Source organism: Amblyraja radiata, chromosome 17 (genome assembly GCF_010909765.2).
Source record: "Amblyraja radiata isolate CabotCenter1 chromosome 17, sAmbRad1.1.pri, whole genome shotgun sequence".
Lineage (NCBI taxonomy): Eukaryota > Metazoa > Chordata > Chondrichthyes > Rajiformes > Rajidae > Amblyraja > Amblyraja radiata.
Genome location: NC_045972.1, coordinates 11,540,318 through 11,567,654, shown reverse-complemented (window position 1 = coordinate 11,567,654; position 27,337 = coordinate 11,540,318). Strand labels below are relative to the sequence as shown.

The 27,337-nt window shown below is 41.2% G+C and overlaps 1 protein-coding gene across 5 annotated transcripts in view; it reads left to right on the top strand.

Annotated features, from left to right (window-relative positions):
* Window positions 1-27,337, top strand: part of zfhx3 (zinc finger homeobox 3) — a 1,217,643-nt gene that overhangs the window by 868,239 nt on the left and 322,067 nt on the right. For all 5 annotated transcript variants that reach the window (XM_033035748.1, XM_033035750.1, XM_033035747.1 and 2 more), the window contains one exon: window positions 5,948-8,652. In XM_033035748.1, the coding sequence (XP_032891639.1) occupies window positions 5,994-8,652 (2,659 nt within the window). In that variant the 5' untranslated portion in view covers window positions 5,948-5,993. The remainder of the gene's footprint in view (window positions 1-5,947; window positions 8,653-27,337) is intronic.

The following is a 27,337-nucleotide window of genomic DNA, read 5'->3' as shown; positions in this document are numbered from 1 at the left end:
ATGGGGAAATCATAATTAACCTGAAATAAAATGGCAGATACCTTGGTCTTTCCAGGTGAGGCAAAGGTTCACCTGCACCTCCTCCAACCTCATCTACTGCATCCGCTGTTCCAGGTGTCAACTTCTCTACATCGGCGAGACCAAGCGCAGGCTCGGCGATCATTCCGCTGAACACCTTTGCTCAGCCCGTCTTAACCAAGCTGATCTCCCAGTTGCCCAGCACTTCAACTCCCCCTCCCATTCCCAATGTGACCTTTCTGTCCTGGGCCTCCTCCATTGTCAGAGTGAGGCCCAGTGCAAATTGGAGGAACAGCACCTCATATTTTGCTTGGGTAGTTTACACCCCAGCGGTATGAACATTGACTACTCTAGCTTCAGGTAGCCCTTGCTCTCATTCTCCATCCCCTCCCCCTTCCCAGTCATCCTACTAGTCCCACTGTTTCCTACAACCCTCCCCTGACATCAGTCTGAAGAAGGGTCTCGACCCGAAACGTCGCCAATTCCTTCTCTCCATAGATGCTGCCTCACCCGCTGAGTTTCTCCAACATTTTGTGTCTACCTGGCAGATATCCTTGTCAGCGTAGTTCGTGTGCAATGTCAACTTTTGACAATTCACAGAGTAACAGAGAAAAGGAAGGGATGATAAGAATGATTTGTTAATCCTTGCAAAATACTCTGCCAATTCCACCTCAGAAGTGCCGTACTCAGTTTCAGTAAACTGGATCCCAGTGCAAGATCAAAGGCATGCCAGTTTATCAATAACTGTCCTAGCAGACCACGTTTTCCTGTAAATTGAGAACCATTTATGGCATTGATTATTCAATAAGGTTATTAACTCTCAGATGGCCGGTGTGGTAGCAAGTAAAATCTTTAAAACCCTTTCGTTCACAGTTGCCGAACATCAGGGGAACATTAAAATGTAGCCAGCATGTAGTGTATTAAGACAAGAAATACTTAATGTTGTTCGCACTTCATGAAGTGGATGTGATTTAATTATTCATAATATTAATATGTGATTGTGTCAGGCCCATTATGTTGGTGAGATTCAAATTTGGACACAGACATGGGCCACATGCAGGACATTGGGATGTTTTTCTTTAGACTGGGAAAAATTAAAGTGTCAAATTGTTTTTAATTTACATGAATTTAAGAATCAATTCATGAGACTCACTCAGTTCAAGCTCTGGAAGATGCTGCCTTGCTGCATGACCAGTTAGCAAAGCTCATCAAGGTTTCCAGTTTCACGAGCATTTAGCACGATGAAATATAATTGGCAATGGCAGAGGTGGGAAGCAGGACTTCTGATACAGAACCCAGATCCCTTCCTACTGATGTGCTCCTGTCTTTGGGAGATTCAATATATTCCATATGACTTGTTCTTCACTTTGGTGGGGGGGGGGTGGGGGGGGGGGGGGGGGTAAACAGTTCTAGGATACTTCAGTCACAATAGAAACAAAATGCTGGAGTTACTCAGTGGGACAGGCAGCATCACTGGATTGAAGGAATGGATGTCCTTCCTCATACTGACGTTTTGGGTCGAGACCCTTCCTAGGGTACTTTGGCATTTACTCTCTCTGTTAACTATTTATTGTACACTCGTTGTTTCTGTGATATGATGGGCTCCCATTGGTATAAATGCATTTAATAAATGATAATAATATTGCCATTTTGTTTTGAATTCTCGGAATATTGAGTAGAGAATTGGAATCCACAGGACGAACAAAATGTTCTTGATAGTGACAACTATTCACTGGATTGTGTTCATTTTTCATCTATTCAAAATCTTTCAGTGATAAATGTTAAAAGACATTTATTGGCTTTTGGTGAAGTATCCCATGCAGTTTGTTGGCAAATTTAAAGACCATCCTCTAAAAGAGGTGGTAAGGGCATGAATATTCTTCATTTAATGGAACATCCTCAAATAATGGAAAACAGAATGTGGTAATGAATGCGTAGGAAGGAACTGCAGATGCTGGTTTGCACCAAAAATAGACACAAAATGCTGGAGTAACTCAGCGAGTCAGGCAGCATCTCTAGGTGACGTTTCAGGTTGAGACCCCTCTTCAGACTGAGAGTCAGGGGAGAGGGAAACCAAAGGGGTGAAACGTCACTTATTCCTTTTCTCCAGAGATGCTGCCTGACACGCTGAATTACTCCCGCATTTTGTATATATCATTTGCGGTATTTTTTCCAATAGGATTAGCATTCTGGAGGATTCAGTCATGGGACTGCTATGGTTTTGATGTACATTAATAACTTGGCTTTTGAAATTTGCAGAGGGCGCAAGATGTGTTAAGTGTAGTGAAGGAAACGTCAAAGGGTCACAAACCACTAAGTTCCCAGCAAATGAAGTTTTTTCTCAGAATAGTATAAGGTGATCGCATTTTGGTGAGGAGAATCAGAACAGGTAATAAACAGAAAATGTTTCAACTGATGCATGAATCGAGTCCTGGGTATGTTTCTGCATAAACCTGTGAGGGGAGCACAATTGGCTGGTAAAGAAAATTAAATCCTTGCTATTCTAAATGAAGACAGTGAGCTATTGATGGTAAACCTGTATTGGTTGGACTGCAGCTTGAAAGTTGTTTCAGAGGATGGACTTCCCACCAGGAAGGATGGAGAACTTTGAAGAAGGTACATCAGAGATGTACTGAAATTGTTCCATGGATGAAAGATAACAGGTGTATCGACACGGTGGTAATGTGCCAACACGGGTGGCACGGTGGTGCAGCGGTAGAGCTACTACCTTACAGCGCCAGAGACCTGGGTTCCATCCTGACTACGGGTGCTTGCCTGTACGGAGTTTGTACGTTCTCCCCCTGACCTGCGTGGATTTTCTCAGAGATCTTCGGTTTCCTCCCACCCTCCAAAAACGTACAGGTTTGGAGGTTAATTGACTTGGTATGATTGTAAAATATCCCCAAGTGCTTGTAGGATAGTGCGGACCTGGAGGACCAAAGGGCCTGTTCCCGTGCTGTATCTCTAAACTAAACTAAGATAATCTGAAGTTGGGATTGTTCTTCAGATTCAGAGTAGATTTGTTAGAGATGTTTAAAGATAAAAATCGTAACTTTTTCACATTACAGGGTGTTAGCATTGCCTGATAGATGGGTGGATGCATTTTTATCACTATTGTGGATAAGTATATAAGGGCGAAAAATATGTGATGGAAAGGGATTAACTCAAGGACCTGCTGTTAAGAAGAGCCAGCACACAATCAGAGGGCTAAATGGTTTCCTTCTGTATGTTGCTACTTTGAATTCCATGATTCATTGTTGCCATATCCAGCCTAAGATCCGTGCATTTTGTCACAGCTGTCTGTTTGGGAGAATGTGAAAGATCCTGTGGCTCCTTTATTGAACAGGAGGGTCCTTCCAAGTCTGAAGAAGGGTCTCGACCTGGAACGCCACCCATTCCTTCCCTCCAGAGATGCTGCCTGTCCCGCTGAGTTACTCCAGCATTTTGTGTCTATCTTAGGAGAGTCCTTAAAATGTCCTTGCAAAATTTAACTCTCAACCAACATAAACTAAAACAGAATTCTTGCTATCTTCTCCATTGCTGTCCATAGGTTGACTGTCTGCCAAATTAAATATCAGATCAAACTCAATCCATTAGCTGTGAAATGTTTTAAGACATTCAGAATATATAAGAAATACTATATAGTTGCAGGCTTATTCATCTACTCGAGTTGAAAGGAGTTAATATTATTCATCTCCAAAGGAGGGAAATTGCTGATGCCTTTGAAATCTTCTGCGGCTTCATTTAAATGATTGTTGTAGAATATTCACCTTCTATCAAAAGCTGCAATGTCGTACATGGCAGTGAATGCACACACTATAAATCTCATTTATAATTAGTGACATTTTAGGCACTTGTAACTGAGCAGATGTCAGTCAAAGTAAAGCACTATGAGCAAACAGTATTATTGTCCCCGTCCTGTTGCAAGGTAGAACTACAGACAATCCACTTTAGGCTGTAAAAAACATTGGTAATTGCATTAGTGATACTTGCTTTTTGTTGTTTTTTTTAAAAAATAATCTCATTTTGGTGAACGATGTGCACAGAATGCCACAGACATATCTAGCCTTCAGCCAGTTGCCTGTTGGATTGGTTTCCAGAGTGGAAATTCTGTGAATAAAGTATATTGATTGAACTTGGGTTAAGTAAATGTTTGCTTCACTAGTTCATCACGCTGTCAGTTGGTGGAGAAGGGTCCAGCAGCCCCAACCAACGGCTGATCAGGAATGGTTGTACATTTTCAATGATACTAAAGCTCAATTACATCACCTGGGCAGAAGCATTTATGTTATTCTGCAGCATCCTGGAATTACCAGGAAAACCATCTGTAGCTGAATATTTGAAAATTGTAATGACTTCTCCCCTATGATATTTGAAGCAAAAATCACTATTCTCTGCTGAGAGTTGGATCATATTAAATCAATAGGCGCACTGTGTCGTTGGTTTGCTATCAGTTTTTTTTAACTTCTGGAACACGTCGAAACCATTTAACCCCTTTGCTTTTCGATCATTGAAGAAAATTGCAAAAATGTTTGCCCATTCAAAGATGATGAAATAACTACTGATCACTAGCAGGATATGGACATTGGCAGCAATGTCAATGTTTACTGTCTATTCCTAATTGCCCCTAAAGTGAGGAGGCAACTAAAAGTCAAAGCATTGATGGATCTGAAGTCGGATGTAAGCCAGGCCAAGTAAGGATGGCAGATTTACTTCCCTGAAGGACATTATTGAACCAAATGGGTTTTTAAGGCATTCCATTATTTTCATATTAACAGGGTATTCCAGATTTTATTTGTTTGCTGGAATTTAAACTCCCCAGATGTCACGATGGGATTCAAATCCATGTCAACAGATCAACAGTCCAGGCTTTCGGAATATTAGTGCAACATTAAGTTAACACTACCACACCAGGCACAGTTTAGTTTAGTTTAGTTTAGTTTAGAGATGCAGCGTGGAAACAGGCCCTTCGGCCCACCAAGTCCACAACGACCAGCGATCCCTGCACATTAACACTATCCTACGCACACTAGGGACATTTGTTTTAAAGATTTAAACCCAGCCAATTAGCCTACAAACCTGTACGTCTTTGGAGTGTGTGTGGAAACTGAAGATCTTGGAGAAAACCCACACGGGTCACAGGGAGAACATACAAACTCTGAATAGATAAGATACAAGATACAAGATGCACGATACATTTATTTGTCACATGTACCAATTGATAACAGTGAAATGTGTGGCCACCCATAGATAGCACCCGTAGTTAGGATCGAACCGGGGTCTCTGGCGCTGTGAGGCAGCAACTCTATCGCTGCGCCACCGTGCCACACGGTAAAGACAATTTAACAAATGTTATGTGCAAATCCATAGCAGGACTGCACGCATGCGGTATATTCCTTTCCACCTCCTCCTCATAAACCTTAGACCTGGTGCTGCAAGCAACACTTTCTGAGTTTGCCGGTTATGTGGTCCTATGTGTTCTGTAGGTTGAGTTTCTATTGATTTTCAGATGTATGATGATGAAACAGTTTAGCAACGATTCCAGTCCTATTTGCTTGGAAATCACAGGAAACCTTAGTGGGTGAGGATTTGACACAATCGTATGATATTCTGCTGACTAGTCTTCTGACTCCAGCACTGAGTGATTTATTCGAAAGGAGTTAACACCCCTGCTAAAAAAGTGGGCAGAGAAATGTCATACTGAATAGTTGAGCCTTTGTCTACTTGCATTGCCAGCAGTGATTCACACTTTCAGATTTTATGGAGTGTTAATTTTGTAGACACTCAGTTTTCTTTCCGGGAAAAATATAGAAGGAATATACTACTCTAAGGGCCAATTTCTTATAAAGTATTTAGTAGTGAGATGTCAGATGTAAGAGTTTATTTCTTTACGCAAGGCACTCACTTACTGTTTTGTTTCAATTTTCAGGCCCCTGCCAGACTGGATGCAATGAAACGCTCATGTAGTCAACACCATGGAAACCTGTGACTCCCCTACCATCACTGGGCAAGAGGATGGGTGTAGCACTTCCCAGCATCAGGAATGGACTGAATCCAACCCCCAGGTCACTGATAAAGTTGGTTCAATGGAATCTGCACAAGAGAACTGCATCCCGTGTGAGAACCTAAGATCATCATTCGACGAGTGCAGCTCAGAGACTGCTGCGGCGGCTGCTGTTCCACACGGCACGTTGTCCACCAAGGAGGTCAGCTGCAACGAGTGTTCATCCTCATTCTCAAGTTTACAAAAGTACATGGAACACCATTGCCCGAACTCGCACCCTCAGCTCCTCCAGGAGGAAAGTGACAGTGAAATGAGCGAGGCAGAGGAGAGTGATGTGGAGAACCTGGTTGGGGAGATTGTCTACCAGCCAGATGGCTCTGCCTACATCGTCGAGAATGTGAACCAGTTAATGCAAAGCATCCAACCTGGAGGGCCCAGTGGCAGTAGTGTCCTCCCAGCATTGTTCATGAACTCTATGTCCAACGCTGGGAATAAGCAAGGGGAGTCCACCTCCGCAGCATCCGTCTCTGTCTATCCACAGATCATCAACACTTTTCACATAGCCTCATCTTTTGGGAAGTGGTTTGGTTCTGACCAGGCATTCCCAAATACCTCAGCACTGACAGGCATCAGTCCTGTCTTGCACACTTTCCGTGTTTTTGACGTGCGACACAAAAGCAACAAGGATTACCTGAACAGTGATGGCTCTGCCAAAAACTCTTGTGTATCCAAAGATGTCCCTAACAATGTGGACTTGTCTAAGTTTGACAGTTTCGTGCTCTATGGCAAACGAAAGCCGATTTTAATGTGTTTTTTGTGCAAGTTGTCTTTTGGATATGTGAGGTCATTTGTAACGCATGCTGTGCATGACCACCGAATGACCCTTAGTGAAGAGGAGCACAAGCTCTTAAGTAATAAGAACGTGTCTGCTATCATCCAAGGGATAGGCAAAGACAAGGAACCTCTTATAAGCTTTCTGGAACCAAAAAACAAAACCTTTCAACACCCTTTAGTTTCCACAGCTAACCTCATTGGCCCTGGTCAGAACTTCTACGGTACTTTCAGTGGAATCCATGTTGATGGTGATGAGGCTGTCCAGGCCGGTTTGGCTTTATTCAAAGACTCTGAAGGTAGTACGAGTGCAACTGAGCAGCTTCATCCAATCCCACTGGCACAGAGTGCTCTGTTGAATCTTGGAGGGTTGACCAGCTCAGCCCTAAAGACCCCAATTACCTCAGTCCCTCTGGGCCACCTTGCTTCCGGTCCCACCAAAATGTCAGAGAGCAAGGATTTGGGGATGGAAATCGAGAAGAAAAAAGCCAGTGGAGAGTTTAGCGCTGACAGTTGCCTCATGGAAAAGGCGGACTTTGCTGAACAAGCAGAGGAAGATGAGGAGTGCAAAGACCTGTTCCCAAACGAGTCAGATGAGGATGACGATGAGCCCCAGGAAGACCCTGAGGGTGATGCATGTAGCAACAAGGAACTCACTCTCTCAAACCAAAGCATTTCTAAATCTCCTTTAATGCCTAATGTGCTGAACCCTTCTCCGAGGGGCACCTCTTCTTCTTCTACTTCTTCCTTTGTTGTTTTCGATGGTGCAAATGGGAGGAATGCAGTGAGCTTGTCAAACGACAGTGCAAGCGGTGACAGCTGTGTCGGTAATGCTGAGAGTAATAGGATGGACTTTGTAGATGAAAGTGCCAATAAAGACAGTGCCACAGCTCCTGAACCAAATGAACCTGTCGATGGTGAGGAAGGAAACTATGCCTCCCATTACCCACATGCCAGCATTCCCTGTGACCTGGGGGGTGGGGAATGCTCATCCGGAAGCACCGTAGAGTGTCCGAAGTGCGACACGGTCCTGGGCTCCTCACGGTCCCTTGGTGGGCACATGACCATGATGCATTCTCGGAACTCGTGCAAGACCTTGAAGTGTCCAAAGTGCAACTGGCACTACAAGTACCAGCAGACGCTGGAGGCCCACATGAAGGAAAAGCACCCAGAGTCCGGTGGCTCATGTGGCTATTGCAAATCTGGGCAACCTCACCCTCGGTTAGCCCGGGGTGAGAGTTACACGTGTGGTTACAAGCCTTTCCGATGTGAGGTATGTAACTACTCCACTACAACCAAAGGCAATCTCAGTATTCATATGCAGTCCGACAAGCATCTCAATAACATGCAGAACTTGCAAAACGGCGGAGGCGACCAGGTTTTCAGCCACAACGCTGGGGCAGCCGTGGCTGTGGCAGCCGCCGCCGCCGCCGCCGCCGCCAGCATGAGCTCCTGCGGGGCCTCCTCGCCCACCAAACCAAAAACCAAACCCACTTGGAGGTGCGAGGTGTGCGACTACGAGACCAACGTGGCCAGGAACCTACGCATTCACATGACCAGCGAGAAGCACATGCACAACATGATGCTGCTCCAGCAGAACATGAACCAGATCCAGCACAGCAGACACTTAGGCCTCAGCAACCTGGCACCTGCAGAGGCTGAGCTTTACCAGTACTACCTGGCCCAGAACATGAACCTCCCAGGCCTGAAGCTGGAAAATGCAACCGACACACAGTTTATGCTGGGTGGATTCCAACTGGACCCAACAAATGCAGTATCAGCACTTGCACCTGCACTAGGTAATAGACAATACCTTCATTATTCCAAATATTTTCCACTTAATTCTTTACGACTATTGAAATATAAATACATCTGTTTCAGCGGCTCAGGGAATACCATTCAAACTAGTGCACGCGTATTCAGATTATAAAAAAGTATAAGCATTTGGATGTGTTGGTTCCCATGAGACATGATCATACAGCTTAATAGGCTTTGTCCTTGAATTGAGAGTTTCCAAAGTTTCTTGTGCTAACTACTCTGGAACAAGTCCATTATTGCACTTTAATAAATATAAATTCAGAACATTACCCTTCTCATAAAAAAGATGAGCTTTGATGGTTTTCCAATAAATAGTGATGTGAATTGAGGGCTGCATTATAGAGGGATATGACCACCTCTGTTTTGCACTTTAAGAGTTAACTGTAAATTGCCCTGTTTTACTTGTCCCCAGATCACACACAAAGTGAACAATAACAAAGGCTTAAAAAAGTTGACCCCATGTTTTAAGGATGACATCAAAAGATGTTGCATCAATAAGTCAGTTGAAACCAATATTTGTGATTTTACTGAAATATTCACCTAAATTGTTCCAAGTGTATTGGCTCATTTTCTGTTGTCAACAAGTTACCCATTCATTTTAATGTAAAATTTGAATTGTGTTATGAGACTGGATGGGTCTATATTTTGTTTATTATCTAAAAAGCAACATTCGCAGTTCCCTTGTGAAGCTATTTGAGAGAGTTTAGCAGTGACTAGAAAAGGAGAGAGGAAGTTAGTATTTATATTTACTAGTACCATCTGCATAGGTATTACAAAATATAGAATGTGTTGGCAAAAGAGGATTATTGGTGCTTTATAACAATTAGAGGCCTATTATATTAAGGATCCTTGCGTCATTTGGGCATGTTTAGATAGTAGCCTTGAGCAAACAATCCCAGCCCTAACAGTCAGACATGAACCTGATCTATAGGATTTAATCCAGTTTTACAATGCCATGTAATTTGAGTTTGAATAATTTATGGCACAAGAATGTAATTGATGCCATTCAAAGGCTTTTCTTGGGTGAAAGTACATTCACCAATTAGCAGGCCTCTTTCTGTGGCAATTCACGGCTGTTGCCAGTTGGATAATGGCTGTTTCATTCGAACTCGGCTTAAGTCTGACTGAAATAAAAGATCAACACAATCTTTAGATATGTTTGAAAAATGGTGGGTAAATACATCCCAACACTTAAAGAAAAGTTTTAAAAGGGGGCGGCATGGTGACATGCGGTAGAGTTGCTGCCTTACAGCACCAGACACCCGGGTTCGATCCCGACTACGGGTGCTGACTGTACGAAGTTTGTACGTTCTCCCCGTGACTTGCGTGGGTTTTCTCTGAGACCTTCGGTATCCTCCCACACTCCAAAATTGTACAGGTCTGTAGGTAATTGGCTTGGTATAACTAGATTGTCCCTAGTGCGTGTAGGATAGAGTTAATGTGTGCGGGGATTACTGGTTGAAGTGGACTCGGTGGGCCAAAGGGCATGTTTCCACGCTGTAGTTATAAACTAAAAAAAAACTTTGCTGTTCCCCAATACTTATGAAGGATGCAGAATGGTTTACACAGAGTAAAATACTCAAATTATCAAAGAAAAATATTCCACTTGGGTTGTTTATAACCCAATGGTATGAATGTTGAATTCTCCAATTTTATGTAATACACCACTACCTCCTCTCTCTTACCTGTGTCCCACCTCCCACCCCCCACCCCTATTTCCCCCACTGTCCTGCCCCAGTCACCCCCCCCCCCTCCTTTTCCCTATTCTGTACACTTAACTCTCATCCCTGTGTCCTTCAAATTCCTCTTATCCCCTCCCTCTTTCCCCTCCCCCATCCCTCCAGCTTTACATTTCACACCTCCTCTCCTCCCCTTGTCACCTGCAGCCTTTATCCACTTACTCCACCCATCGGACAATCAAAATCCCTCTCACCTCTATCCACCTGTCACTTGCCAGACTTTGTCATGTCCCAACCCCTCTCATCCAGCCCCACTATTACTGTCGGTTTGAAGTAGGGTCCTGACTGTAAAACTTCATCTGGCCGTTCACTCTGCAGATGCAGCCTGACCCTTTGAGTTCCTCCAGCACTCTGTTTTTTTGCTGAACATTTCAGCTTGCTGACCTTTCATCGGAACAAGCAAAATTTTAAATCCGTAGTACAATGAGCAATGTGGTGACAGGATAATTTGGGATCGGTTTTCAAGTGCAGCCTATCTGTGGTTTCTAGCTTCTCCCCTTGATTGCGTTACTTTCCACTGAGTACTCCGGTTTTCTCCTATGTCCTAGAGACATGCTGTAGGTTGATCAATTCTACATGTGTGTAGGAAGGAACAGCAGATGCAGGTTTAAACTGAAGATAGACACAAAAAGCTGGAGTAACTCAGCGGGACCGGCAGCATCTCTGGAGAGAAGGGATGGGTGACATTTCGGGTCGAGACCCTTCTTCGAGACCCGTGTGAAAAAGGGTCTTGACCGGAAACGTCACCCATTCCTTCTCTCCAGAGATGCTGCCTGTCCTGCTGAGTTACTTTGTGTCTATTCTACATTTTCCTTGGTCTCCTTCCTTTGTCCTATTTTCACACCTTACTCTTCCTTATGTATGTATCTCCCTCCCCCCTTGACATCAGTCTGAAGAAGGGTCTTGATCCGAAACTCCACCCATTCCTTCTCTCGTCAGTGTAAGTAGGAGGCAAAGAAGTAAAGGGGAGTTAACGGGCATACGAAAGATAATCATTTTCCAAGTTATCAGTAAATAAGAAGAGGGGGAATATAGTTTTGGGGATTGCTTCATTATCAACTGGCACGGACCGAATGGAACGAATGGCCTTTTCTGTGTTGTAATAACTAAGTAAGAAAACAAGCATGTTTTAAATTAAAGAGGTATAGAAGGGGTGGGTGGTGGGGGATGGAGCAAGGAGAATGTCTGTCTTGCACATCAAGGGAAACTGAATGCCACATGATGTTGGTGCTATCTGACAGAGGGTGGAAAAGGCTTGTTCAACTGAGCTGGAGGGGCTGTACGTAGAGGAGATGAATGAGGAAAGAGAACCAAAAAGCAACCTTTGAACTGTGAGACAGAGAATGTCGTGAGTCAACATTACAGGTGAACGACCCTTCATTAGAACTGGCTAGTTCTGACATGATCTTTTTAAAAATGGAACAATCTTTTATCTCCCCTCACAATCACCCCCCTCCAGGTCTGGAAATATTTTATATTTCATAATGGGGCAAGATATGAATATCTGCGGTAAACATATTGAAGATAGACACAAAATGCTGGAGTTACTCAGTAGGTCTGGCAGCATCTCTGGAGAGAAGGAATGGGTGATGTTTTGGGTCGAAACTGAAGGGTCAGACTGAAGAAGGGTCTCGACCCGAAATGTCACCTACCCATGTTCTCCAGAGATGCTGCCAGACCTACTGAGTTACCCCAGCATTTTGGCAGGCAGTGGCGAGTGGAGTGCCGCAAGACTCGGTGTTGGGGCTGCAACTGTTTACCATATATATTAATGATTTAGAAGAGGGAATTAGGAGCAACACTAGCAAGTTTGCGGATGACACAAAGCTGGGTGGCAGTGTGAACTGTGAAGAGGATGTTAGGAGGTTGCAGGGTGACCTGGACAGGTTGAGTGAGTGGGCAGATGCGTGGCAGATGCAGTATAATATAGATAAATGTGAGGTTATCCACTTTGGCGTCAAAAACAAGGGGGCAGATTATTATCTCAATGGGGTTAGGTTAGGCAAGGGGGAGGAACAGCGAGACCTGGACGTCCTTCTACACCAGTCACTGAAAGTTGGCGTGCAGGTACAGCAGGCAGTGAAGAAAGCTAATGGAATGTTGGCCTTCATAACAAGAGGATTTCAGTATAGGAGTAGAGAGGTTCTTCTGCAGTTGTATAGGGCTCTGGTGAGACCACATCTGGAGTATTGTGTACAGTTTTGGTCTCCGAATTTGAGGAAGGACATCCTTGTGATTGATGCAGTGCAGCGTAGGTTCATGAGATTGATCCCTGGGATGGCGGGACTGTCATATGAGGAAAGATTGAAAAGACTAGGCTTGTATTCACTGGGGTTTAGAAGGATGAGGGGCTATCTTATAGAAAAATATACATTTATAAATTGACTGGACAAGCTATATGCAGGAAAAATGTTCCCAATGTTGGGCGAGTCCAGAACCAGGGGCCACAGTCTTAGAATAAAGGGGGAAAAACTTTTTTACCCAGAGAGTTGTGAATTGTGAAATTCCCTGCCACAGAGGGCAGTGGAGGCCAAGTCACTGGATGGATTTAAGAGAGAGTTAGATAGAGCTCTAGGGGCTAGTGGAATCAAGGGATTTGGGGAGAAGGCAGGCATGGGTTATTGATAGGGGACGATCAGCCATGATCACAATGAATAGCGGTGCTGGCTCGAAGGGCCGAATGGCCTCCTCCTGCACCTATTTTCTATGTTTCTATGTCTTTGTTTTTGGCAAACCAGCATCTGCAGTTTTCTGCAAGTATTTACTATTTTCCATGTTACACTGCACAGTTTCAAGATGATTTCATACAGAATATAGCCTTATTTTACACCAGGCATATAACTTGACACATATAAGTCTGAAGAAGCGTCTCGACACGAAACGTCACCCATTCCTTCTCTCCAGCGATGCTGCCTGTCCCGCTGAGTTACTCCAGCATTTTGTGTCTATCTTCGGTTTAGACCAGCATCTGCAGTTCCTTCCTACATATAACTTGCACATTTTCACTTGCACCAGTGTTGACGATTTCAAGAAACTTAAAAATATAAAATCTTTTGTCCAGGCAACTTCACCAAAAATAAAATAATGTCAACATTAAGTCATTGTTCTAATATGCATATGCAGCAGTCTAAATGAGAACAGCATTGTTCCACAAACTGCTGGTAAATATACACCTGACATTCTGTTTTTTTTTGTTTATTGACGGATAAGTGTTGATTCAGACAGTAAGAAAACAGTACTGCTATGTTCCATCAGAAAGATTGGCTGTGGATCGGTTGAATACATAGAAGCGAGGATTCAAAGTCAAGGTCTCTAATTGAATGTCTGGCAGCAATAGAACCATGGTGCCACAATAACATTTTAGTATGTAGTCTTAATACACGGCACAAAGCACAAACGGTACTAGTCTAATCTTGCGTTGGAATTCAGTTTAGTTTAGTTTAGACATACAGGCCCTTCAGCCCACTGAGTCCGTGCTGACCAGCGATCCCCGTACACTAGCACTTTCTTGCACACTAGGGACAATTTACAATTTTTACCGAAGCCAATTAACCTACAAACCTGTGCATCTTTGGAGTGTGGGAGGAATCCAAAGTTCTCAGAGAAAACCCACGCACGCAGGTCATATGGAGAACGTACAAACTCCATACAAACTCCATACAGACAGCACTATAGTCAGAATCGAACGTTGATCACTGGAGCTTTAAGGCAGCAGCTCTACCGCTATGCCACCATGCCACCCTAGTTGTAGGAAGTTTACTAAGGATTGATTGCTTATTTTAAAAGGATTTGCTGAGGTGTGCTTGAATATTTTCAAGCATAAAATGTTTCTTATCTGAGCCATAGCAAGGCTTCTGCACCATAACTTAAACTTAGTTCCACCCAGCATCGTAAGCAATCATTGCAGTGCTGGTACTTTGAGTAAACACTCAACAATTCATTGCCACTATCCTGGTAATTAGTCAGGTTTTTTTGTTGCCAAAAGGCTCATTTCAGAAGAAACCTGTCTTGCAAATTGCCCATTTATCTCCAGTTCTATCAGTCAAGCTCCTGTTTGTTTGCTGTTTGTTTTAAACTTTAACCAAGGCAAAGTAAAAATTTGTCCTTGGTTGATGTCTGTGGTGTTAATGGTGTATTGAAGAGAGAAGCAAAAATAAAAGCTGTTGTGTACCACAGGAGATCAGTGCAATTTAGGATAAATTTTTTGGAAGTTTTGAGGGAGGGGAGGGGGGGCAGAAGCTTGCCAGAAAGCCGTGTTTTAAATGAAAACAAACAGAAATACATTGGAAAAATAATATGATCCAAAACACTATTTAAAGCATAGCCCCACCCTCACTACACAATTTGACTCTCTTCCCTGGCTACTTCCTTTCATTACACACCAAAAATTATGACTTTTTCCATTATTTTTCTTTCTGATACTGGCAACATCCCCCCCCTCCCATAACTCCCTGCTTGCATCTGTAGCTCAGTAGGGGGAGAATGAGTCGTAGTCCTGTGTTATTAACATGTTCTTACAAGAATATTGGACTTGGAAACCTGCCAGAGCACATTATAATACATTAAATGTAATCTCCTGCAGAGTGATTAAAAAAGATCAGAGTGCCCAAGCATATTTTAACGCATGGCACTGAATCTCATGACATCTGCCATTGAGCTCATGTGGTAGTATCTGGATCCTTGTTATATTTCCAGCCGCATTGTTAGAAAGAATCTCTTGGTAATATGCTTCTTGAGAGTAGGACCAGTGTTGCTTGGTGGGGTTTCCTGGTCCCCTGTGGTAATGATGGCAGAGTTCCAAAATAGAGGAAGAAGTAAGCTAAAAGAGGTTGTAGAATTGGGCTCAGATGCTCCTTGGGTTAATTAGGCACAATGTTAAAAATATACAGTAATATAGATGGTCACAAGATAAGAAATAATCCAAATTGCAATAAAGATTAAACATTTCTGACTTTATAATAACTTTATTCTTAGTGCTTTCGAGCAATTTTTCAAAAACTAATTAATGCATGTGTGGTTTTCCAAATCTGTGTACTATGATTTATTATCCATAGACGTTTTGTTAAAATGATAATTAAAATTGTTGGGTGGTTTAACAATGGTTTTTAGAATTGCCACAATAAATGTTGTTTGTTGGCTAGAATACAATGGGTTAATCGTATCATGATGTAGATGCCTGCAGTGGTTGACTTGATTAGCGCAAATGTGTTATTGCACAGGCTTGTTTGACCCACGTTTCTTCACAATAATTAAAAATTGATTGTCGTAACTAATTTTTACCATCTGTTTAATTCTCACGTGAATTAGAATGCTTGCATTTGGAGATGTATAATACCAATAGCCTATTTTAATGCCACTCCAGTTCCCTGGTACTTATTCTAAAGTTTAAGCTATAGTTGTCAAACTTTAAGAAACACTACTGTCAGCTCTGGCACTTCTTTAAATTTGTTCACCCTTTAAATTTGAGGCAGATTTGGATTTATTTCTCTATTCGAATCCCCGATTAGCTGGGTCATTGAGGGTTAAACCATGCACATGGTAACCTGAATGTTATAAGGGTCCCTCCTATTTCCAACCTCTCATATCTTAGGACCACCAATGCAAGGTTTTACTTAAGATAGACATAAAAAGCTGGAATAACTCAGGGGGTCAGACAACACCTCTGGAGAAAAGGACTAGGTGACGTTTCGGGTCGAGACCCTTCTTCAGTAAAACCCTTTTACTTCCTTTGTTTCTGTTTGTGAATACAGTCGTTAACGATGTGAGCAATGTTAGCACTAAAGAATTAAGAAACATGTTTGATGATGTTCAATAAAAAATTAAGCTTTACCCTAACAATGTGCTTGATCCCAGTCTTGGTGCCCTTAGTGCCCTTACTCTGTCTCACACAGCAGTTATCCTGGTGTGTAAGAAGGAACTGCAGATGCTGGTTTAATCCGAAGATAGACACAAAAAGCTGGAGTAACTCAGCCGGACAGGCAGCATCTCTGGAGAGAAGCATCTCTCGACCCGAAATGTCACCCATTCCTTCTCTCCAGAGATGCTGCCTGTCCCGCTGAATTAACCTGGTGTCTTGTCTGAAAGAAATAAACAATTGTTTGTAGGTCAACTCAATAAGAACAGAATTGAAATATGCCCCAGTTCATTTCAAGTGTATTCATCTTGCACTCGAAGGACCCCTCGTGGCAATGGAGTGGGGACTTCAAGGTAGTCTCAGCTAAATTTGAATCCAGCTACTAAATCTGAAATGTTAAAAATCTGACTATCTCAGTCCTCAGTGTTCATTGATTCAGCCTTCAAAGCTCTCTGGAATGTAGAATCTATTTTGTCAAGCTCCCTCAGAATCTTATATCAATAAGACCTCTTCACATTCTTCTAAACTCCAATGAACATAAACCCACTCTGCTCAACTTTTCCACATATGTCAATCATTTTATTCCTGTACAATGACAGTAATATTTATACTCGATTCCCTTTGCAATAATGACCAACTCTCCATTTGCCTTCATACTTTCCTGCTGTACTTGCATGCTGTCTTTCTGTGTCTCACCTTTGAGAAAACCTACATCTCCAGGAGAATTGGAGATGTGGTGCATATTTCTAAAGCTACGTGTAATTCTCACAGTAAAATCCATCAAAGCTTTGTTAAACTTTGTTAAATGCAGTCTGATTTAGCAACATGATAAGTCATAATTACTCACCGACAAAATATTTTTTTCCATATATACCGAGTCTAATTGTCGCAAAATATTATTTCAAAATTCCTCCGATTTAAGATAACAGGTTTAAAGGGCCATAGAATCATAGAGTTTATGACCCTATAATAAGCTTAATTGTTTTAGTGTTTCTTGTTTCAACCTCTTCTCAGTCTGAGTGAATGTGCCAATCTTTATTTTGACTTTTGTTAAATAGTGACAAAATGGGATCAAAACGAGACTTTCTTGCTGTTAAACGGTTTCTTGTAATTCGATTGACCACACAGCCAGCGTGATGATTCCACCATAGCTGGATTCCAGTTGGTTTTGTGGAAATGGGAAATCCATAGCATAAATTTCTCGGAGGTTTTGGGGACTGATTTCCTTGAGGTCAATAGCAAGTAGCCAACTTTTGTCAATACAGCAAAATACGGGCCAATTGAGTAATCCGGGCCAATTAATTGAGCAATCTGGGCCAATTGAGAAATCTGCCATTAATATGAGTGAGAGGGAGGTCTATAGTGAGCGGGAAGTGTTAGTGAAGGATGTCAACACCATGAATGGCTGGATGGAACGGCACATTGGAAGTGTTTTTGAGGTTATCCTCATTTGAACCCATCCATCTTGGTCAAATCCTCTGATGCAGGAGGCTATAATGGAATAGAAAATAGATAAGCGCCTAATCACAGAGTCAATACATCTAAAATAATTAGGCTTCAATTTAACTTATAAAATAAGAATATAAGTGTGATGCGCTCGTGAGTCAAACTTGGCTCATAATTTCTTCTGTCAGTTCTTTGACTGCAGGGTTAATGTGGTCGGTAACCAGTTGGTCGATAAGGAAAGGTTTTGCAACTATTTATAATGAGTGGGTGAAAGCAAAATGACTATTGAGATTTTAAATATCCAAATATGGGAATGAAAATAGTGGTTCTAAAACTAAACACATTTTCCATGGATTAAAAATAGTGCTCGTGACAACATTTGCTGCAAAGAGAATATGGAGCTAATGCTCTTGACCAAAGCGATACTTTGTGACAAATCCATTGAATATTCAGCAATATATCATTAGATTACACAGAGCATAGAACATACAACATTACAGCACATGAACAGGCCATTCGGCCCACATGTCTGTGCTGACCATGATGCCTGCAAGTGATCTCTGTCTCTCCATTCCCTGCATATCCATGTTCCTAGCTAAAGCCCTCTTAAATGCCCCTATCATATCTGCCCCTGCCACTCTCATCCTCAAGCCTCTAGTCTTTGACATTTCCAAAGTGGGAAATTGTGGAGAGAAGGAATGGGTCGCGTTTCGGGTCAGGACCTTTCTTCAGTATGGAGAGGGGTCTCGACCCAAAACGTTACCCATTCCTACTCTCCAAAATGCTGCTTGTCCTACTGAGTTACTCCAGCTTTTTGTGTCTATCTTCATTTATGGATCAGCCTATCATGAGGGAATTATATGATAAGTTTTAATCTACAATTTGAGAGGGAGAAGGGAAAATCGGAAGTGTCAGTATTACAGTTGAGCAAAGGGGACTATGCAGGCATGAGGGAGGAAAGTTGACAGGAAAGAGACCCTAGCAGGGATGACGTTGGAACAACAATGGCAGGTATTTTTGGGAATAATGCAGAAGGTGCAGGATCATTTCATTCCAAAAAGAAAGAAAGATTCTAAGGGGAGGAAGAGGCGACCATGGCTGACCAGGGAAGTCAGGGACAGCATAAAAATAAAAGAGAAGAAGTATAACATAGCAAAGATGTGCAGGAAGCCAGAGGATTGGGAAACTTTTAAAGAGCAACAGAAGATAACTAAAAAGCCAATATGGGGAGAAAATATGATGTACGAAGGTAAGCTAGCTAAAAATATAAAAGAGGATAGTAAAAGCTTCTTTAGGTATGTGAGGAGGAAAAAAATAGTTAAGACAAATGTGGGTCCCTTGAAGACAGAAACAGGTGAATTTATTATGGGGAACAAGGAAATGGCAGATGAGTTGAACAGGTACTTTGGATCCGTCTTCACTAAGGAGGACACAAACAATCTTCCTGATATAGTAGTGGCCAGAGGATCCGGGGTGACGGAGGAACTGAAGGAAATCCACATTAGGCAGGAAATGGTGTTGGGTAGACTGATGGGACTGAAGGATGATAAATCCCCAGGGCCTGATGATCTGCATCCCAGGGTACTTCAGGAAGTGACTCGTGGATGCATTGGGGATCATTTTCCATTGTTCTATACACTCAGGATCAGTTCATGTGGATTGGAGGGTAGTTAATGTTATCCCACTTTTTAAGAAAGGAGCGAGGGAGAAAACTGGGAATTATAGTCCATCGGTGGTTGGGAAGAGTCAATTATAAAAGATGAAATAGCGGTATAAAAGATGAAACATTTGGATATGAAGGGATTACAAGTAACATTAGCAAATTTGCAGATGACACAAAGCTGGGTGGCATTGTGAACTGTGAGGAAGATTCTATGAGGATGCAGGGTGACTTGGACAGGTTGGATGAGTGGGCAGATGCATGGCACGTGCAGTTTAATGTGGATAAATTTGAGGTTATCCACTTTGGTGGCAACAACAGGAAGGCAGATTATTATCTGAGTTGTGTCAAATTAGGAAAAGGGGAAGTACAACGAGATCTGGGTGTCCTTGTACATCAGTCACTGAAGAAGGCACTGAAGAAGGAATATTGTGTGCAGTTTTGGTCTCCAAATTTGAGGAAGGACATCCTTGCTATTGAGGGAGTGAAGTGTAGGTTAACAATGTTAATTCCTGGGATGGCGGGACTGTCATAGATTGAAAGAATAGAGCTTCTGGGCTTGTATACACTAGAATTTAGAAGGATGAGAGGGTATCTTATTGAAACATATAAGATTATTAAGGGAATGGACACGCTAGAGGCAGGAAACATGTTCCCCGATGTTGGGGGAGTCCAGAACCAGAGCCACAGTTTAAGAATAAGGGGTAAGCCATTTAGAATGGAGATGAGGAAAAACCTTTTCACCCAGAGAGTTGTGAATCTGTGGAATTCTCTGCCTCAGAAGGCAGGTTCTCTGGATGCTTTCAAGAGAGAGTTAGATAGAGCTCTTAAAGATAGCGGAGTCAAGGGATATGGGGAGAAGGCAAGAACGGGGTACTGATTGTGGATGATCAACCATGATCTCAGTGAATAGCAGTGCTGGCTCGAAGGGCTGAATGGCCTACTCCTGCACCTATTGCCTTTTGTCTATTGTCTGGTCTATTGACTTTATCAAACAGGTTACTGAAATATTTGGATGCAGAGAAAGCATTTGATCAGGTAGAGTGGCAATACTTATATAAAGTACTGCAGAAATTTAATATGGGAGAGAATTTTATAACATGGGTAAAATTATTATATGATAAACCGATGGCAAGAATTTTAACCAATAATATGTTATCTCAAAAATTTCAACTATCAAGGGGTAATAGGCAGGGATGTGCACTATCACCCCTGCTATTTGCCCTTATGATAGAACCCCTGGCTGAAAGTATAAGAATTCATCCGAATATTCAGGGCTATAATACCAGGGACTCAAAGAATAAAATCTCATTATATGCAGACGATATACTTTTATATATTACAAAGTCACAAACGAGCATACCAAATTTATTAAACTTAATAGAGGAATTTGGGTCTTTTTCTGGATATAGAATAAACTGGAATAAAAGTGAAATCATGACATTAAAACCTCAAGAACCTACACACTTATTGAAGTTCCCCTTTAAAATCGCAACAGAAAAATTTAAATATTTGGGTATTCAGATTACTAGAAAATATAAAGCATTATTCAACGCTAATTTCATACCTTTATTAAATAAACTTAATACGCTGATTAAATTTTGGAAAACACTTCCCTTATCATTATTAGGTAGAATAAATGCAATAAAAATGATCTTCCTACCACAATTACTATACCTATTTCAGTCTATACCGGTATATATACCAAAATATTATTTTTTAAAATTAGACTCTAATATTACTAATTATATTTGGGACTATAGATCACATAGAATCACAAAAAAACACTTATGTAAACCAAAAGAGGTCGGGGGACTTTCACTTCCGAATTTTATGTATTATTACTGGGCAGTGCATTTTAAGAATATGATTTATTGGTTGGATAGTTCTACCCAACAGACAGAATGGAGAAGGAGGATTGCCATCCGTGTAATATAGGAACGATCCTCTTCTCCCCCAAAAAACTGAATAACACAATATATAAGAAGAACCCAATTATATATGGTACAATAAGAATTTGGGAACAAATAAAATTATCTTTAAAATTAAGAAATCTATCATTGTTAATGCCAATAGCGAATAACCCTTTATTTAAACCATCTCTTATTGATAAGACATATAACCAATGGGAAAGTCTCGGAATTAGAAGAATCGGGGATATGTACGAAATGGGAAACCTCCAACAATTACAATTAAAATTTAAATTGAAAAACAACCAATATTTTAAATATCTTCAGATTTGCGATTTCATGAAAAAATATATACAAGGATATCAAAAAATAACCTCTGAAGTATTGGAAGAAGCAATGAATATTGAAGCGGACTCACAAAAATTAATATCATATTTATATAATAGTATTCTAAATATAGACCTACCATCGACAGAGGTACTTAGAGAAGAATGGGAACGGGAACTAATGATAAAAATCACGAAGGTTACATGGGAAAAATACTTGATATATATTCACAAATGTTCAATTAATGTAAGACATAATCTAATTCAACTAAAAATTGTACATAGATTATATTATTCAAAAACAAGATTGAACAAATTTTATCCAAATATATCCGCCACTTGTGATAAATGTCTAGCCCAAAATGCAACTATAACACACTCCTTAGTTTCCTGCATAAAACTTTATAGATTTTGGAATGATATTTTTGAAATATTTACAAAATTATTCAAGACAAGAATGGAACCTAATACTGAAATGATTATATTTGGCGTAATGGAAGATGGGAATAAATTGAACACATCTCAAAATCTATTCTTTAACTATGGTTTAATAATAGCAAAAAAATTAATACTTAAATTTTGGAAGGGCACATCAATACCAACGCTTAAAATGTGGATTGCAAGTATGTTGGACACCGCTCATCTTGAGGAAATGCGATTCCTCCTAATGGATAAATCAGACCAATTCATAACGAGTTGGTCTCCATTCGTCGTTTTTTTGGAATCATATGGTGCAACACAATTGTAAAAGAACTGTTTCAGGACTGGACGAGGGTTGGTCAAGATCATAAATAATGATCTCCTTTTTTCTTTAATTTTCTTTTCTTTTTTCTATTTTCTCTTTCTCAACTTTCTTCATTTACTCGTTTTCTTTCTTCACACACTATATATTTCACATCTTTCTATCCTTTACTATCTAACTTCTTTTTCTTATTCTAATCTTTTTTCAATGTAACAAAAAAAAAAGAAGAAGCTGTACATAAAATGTATTATGAAAATATATATTAGGCACTTTGGTGCCATATGACTGTACTTACTTCTAATAAAATAAAAAATAAAAAATAAAGAAATCTATGCAGACGAGATCTACTGCCCTGCCCATAGCTATCACCTTTGTCACCTCAAAAAATTTGTAAGACATGACCTGCCGTAAACAAATCCAGTCATAGCTAATGAGCCCCTAACGAGCCCATTCTCTTCCAAATCTTTGTAATGCTATTATGAACAATCCTCTCCAGTAGCTTCCTTAGCAGTGATGCGAGACACGTCAGCCTATTATTTCCTGGATTATCTGTCCATCCCATTGTAAACAAAGAAAAACATTGGCCACTCTCCATCATCCAGGACTTCACTTGTGGCTAGAGAAGATACAAAGATCTTGGTCAAGGTTCCTGCATTCTCCTCTCTTGGCTGTCTCAATAACCTGAGATAGATTCCATCAGGCCCTAGGTATTTGTCCATCTTTTTGTTCTTCAATAGCCACAACACCCCCTCCTACTTGATCTCAAACTGCCCTTGCATATTAGTATTCTTCACGTTGATCTCACTGTCCTCCATGTCCTTCTCCTTGCTGAGTACAGATGGAAAGTACTTGTTCAGTACTTCCTTACATACTCTGACTCCAAGCATAAATTCACCTCCTTTATCCTTGAGCAATAATAGATTCTTCAAAGACCTTCATTTATATTTTTTATTAACCACTTAGGGTGTCACGGTGGTGTAGCGGTAGAGTTGCTGCTCTGCAGTGCCAGAGACCTACGGGTGCTATCTGTCCGGAGTTTGTACGTTCTCCTCGTGACCGCCTGGGTTTTCACCGGGTGATGCGGTTTCCTCACACACTCCGAAGACGTACAGACCTGTGGACTAATTGCCTTCGGTAAATTGTCTGTAAATTGTCCCTAATGTGCAGGATAGTGCTAGTGTATGGAGATTGTTGGTCGGCGTGGATTCGGTGGGCCGAAGTGTGTGCGTTTCCATGCTGTATCTCCAAACTAAACTGAACACTTATGAAGATTTACTCTGGTCATCATGTACATCCTAATTACAATCGAGTTCCTTCTCAATCCTTGTTTGACGCCTGACAATTTTCCCCTAAATTTCCCTTTTCCAAAGCTGCAGAAATAAAAACTAAAACCTATTCTTAGTAAACTCTTGGCTTCCGAGTTTCCGATGCCACCAAAACATGACCACCTGTTTAAAACCACTGTTTATGAATGCTCCTATATCCTGTGAAATATTGATTGAAGTTTGGGAGGAAAAGTGGGAAGATCCACGCTATATTAATAGTCATAAGATTTTCCCGAAACTCCCTCTTCCTCTCACATACAAATCTTTCATTGTTACTTTAGTAGTAGTCCAGCCACAAAAAGTAAAACAAATTTTTGAAACTTTTACATAAACCAAGTGAATTAAACCAATACAGATAGTAACTGTATGCTTTTCACAAAACCTATAAAATTGGTCTTAAATGTTTGGAAGTACTGCGGATTTTTTAGATTTCAAGACAACTTGCCATTTATAAATATTTCACTGGTAAAATATGCCAGTAAATGAATCTGACTGTGTTTAGTCTCTGTTGCTCTCTTTTCCTCTCACAATTTTTTTCTTATTCTGTGTTGGAAAGTGCAGTGTCTCATCTTTGTATCCCAGCATGTTTAGTTTAGTTTAGAGAACTCGGCCCACCGAGTCCGCACCGACCAGTGCGGACTAACACCGGCCCACATACTAACACTGTCCGAAACACATTGGGGACAATTTCACATTTATACATCGATACCAAGCCAATTAACCTACAAACCTGTACGTCTTTGAAGTGTGGGAGGAAACCGAAGATCTCAGCGAAAACCCACGCAGGTCACGAGGAGAATGTGCAAACTCTGTACCGGCAGCACCCATAGTCAGGATCGAACCCGGATCTCTGGCGCTATAAGGCAGTAACACTACTGTTGCACCACCGTACCACCCTGTGCATTTTTATGTGTGTGTGGGGAAAAAATATCACGATATTTCACTTCGACTTTGCATGTTGGTCAGTTTGTCTTTGGAATTTTAACTTCAGATAAGCACTTAGCATGATTTTTTTCCATCAAATTCATATTGGGGAGGCTTTCCTTGGGCATTTGCTGCAGAAATGTACGATTTCATTATTCATTTAACCCTTCATTTCATGAACAGCTGGAAGACTGTGTTTCATCGTTCACTCTGTTGGTTCGGAAGTGTTTAAGGTGATAGCTGGGACAAATTGAAGGTGTAAAATTCAAAGCTGGTGCAGATGAAGTTGCTCTGTGTGTTGTTGTTTCCTCGTAGTCAATGTTTATGTGGACGATGCATTCATATGACAAGTTTATTTCTTCTTGCTGTTGCCATGTAAAGGTTGTTTATTTAGGCAAAAGCAAAATTAAGTTCTCTGCTCTGGAATTCTCTAATCTAACTCTCTGCTCTGGAATTCTCTGCTGCAGAAGGTAGTTGAGGCCAGTTCATTGGCTGTATTTAAGAGGGAGTTAGATGTGGCCCTTGTGGCTAAAGGGATCAGGGGGTATGGAGAGAAGGCAGGTACGGGATACTGAGTTGGATGATCAGCCATGATCATATTGAATGGCGGTGCAGGCTCGAAGGGCCGAATGGCCTACTCCTGCACCTATTTTCTATGTTTCTAAGTTACTACTTAGTATCAAAAGTGATAGAGGAATAAAAGGATCTAATGAACAAATATATAAATCACTTTATAAATCACTTTATAGTAAAGTGATTAAGGCCACTAAAAAAGACAAAGATCTTGGTTCATGGTGAGAGGGTAAATTTTAAAAGCAGAATTGAACTCCCATTGACCATATTTGGGGGATTGTGTACAGTTCTGATCACTGTACTATAACATTACTATGTCATTCTTTCCTAAAGTCTGGGAGATGACCTGATAGATGTCTTTCTGGTTATGGAAAGGTTTGAAGGAATAGATGTGGAAATATATATTTTTACTTGCAAGAGAATTCAGAACTCGGCTGCATAGATATGAGATAATCCAAACTAAATCCAATAACGGTGAAACTTATTTTCCAAATATTGCTAAGAAGGTGGAAATCGGTACAACGAAGCATGGGAGAAACCATAGGCATGGATATGCTCAAAGGGAGGTTAGATAAGCACACGATAGGAAAAGGACAGAAGGAAAGGTACAATCTACATGGCAACAGCTAGAAGAAAGCTCCTACTGATACTGCAAGCCAAATTCAACAGCATGTCCTGCTCCTTTGCAATAAACTCATTGTAACAATGAGAATGCTTGAGAATCTGTTCCCAAGTGGTGTCCAACAATTCCCTGACATAGCTGTTCCATTGTGAATTCCGCCAATTTGCTCATTCATCATTTAATCCCCTTCATGACTTCGAAGGTACCGAAGAGGTCCTCAGTGCTGCTGGTCTTTGGTGTCAAATGTCTTCATCGGAATCTCTGCTGATCTTCACACTGTCTATTTAGGACTCTCTCTTTCACCCTCCCAAAACAATGCTCAGCAAAGAGTGAATCCGCACAGCTCCATTCAATAAATTCCAAGCCATCTTCTTTTCACCAATTTCATGCTGGGTCTCCCACGTGGCTTTCTGTTATAGCTCAGAGTCTGAGATTCTTTCCAGCCAAACGAGTCCAGCCACTTGGTTTGGAAGGAGTCAACTTTGTGTGGTTTTCTTTTTGCAGACTTCCCAACATTCTGACGCTTTTTAACAAATGAAAAGATGTTCAATTGTGTTCACAATTAGTTCATAGGAAAGTTCTCCGTTCATAATGGATCTGCCAGAAAATGATGAATGTCAAAAACTCTTGCACAGCAACCTTGAATTAAAGGTTATTTTACGGCAACAGCCCGCTGTGTTTCCAGCTGGAAAATATACCTTAGATATGGTGCATAGTTGGTTGTCACATAAGCATATGCATCAACTAATTTGGCTGAAACCTTAAGAGTGACTGACTAGGAGATGTATGGGAGCTGTAATCTGCAGGTCAATGCAGAGCCAACGGTACATAAAATCTCACGTTATTGAATTTCTACTACATCAGTGGAGATGGCCAAAAGCAAGACTCAGTGTGTGATGACAGGGCAATCACAACTCCCATAAAATATACTTGGAACTGAAGCCAAGATCTTCTCTGAGCAGAAGTACTGGGCTAAGTTTAAGTTTAAATGTAATGTGGCCTGGTTAACATGTAGCAATCCAGCATTGTAAGCACACTATTATGCCTGAACACTATTATTGTTGAGAAATGTTGTTGGCCAGCTTGGCTTAGAACAGTCAAAGGTTCAGATGGCGTGGAGCATACTTGTATTGTGCTAGCTGGGCAGCTTTTACATAAGGGTACTTTGGCACTGGCATTGTGGGTTTCCCCCTATGCTGGTAGCTCAATGACTTCTGAACTAGCACAAACTGTCTTGAGAATAGGACTTCCCAAATGAGAAAGTTCATAAAGTTCGTATAGGAGCAGAATTAGGGCATAGTCTACTCCACTATTCAATCATGGCTGATCTATCTTTCCCTCTCAAGCCCATCCTCCTGCATTCTCCCCATAACCTCTAGCACCCATATTAATCAAGAAACAAAATTAAAGGCGAATCATCCTTGGTTCCCTCATCTCTGTTTGACTTCCGACCAGACAACTGAAGAGAAAAAACATTTGAAATTTAGCAACAGATCACCTATTCTTTTAAAGATGATCAGTATTTGATCAAAAACAATGTGGCAA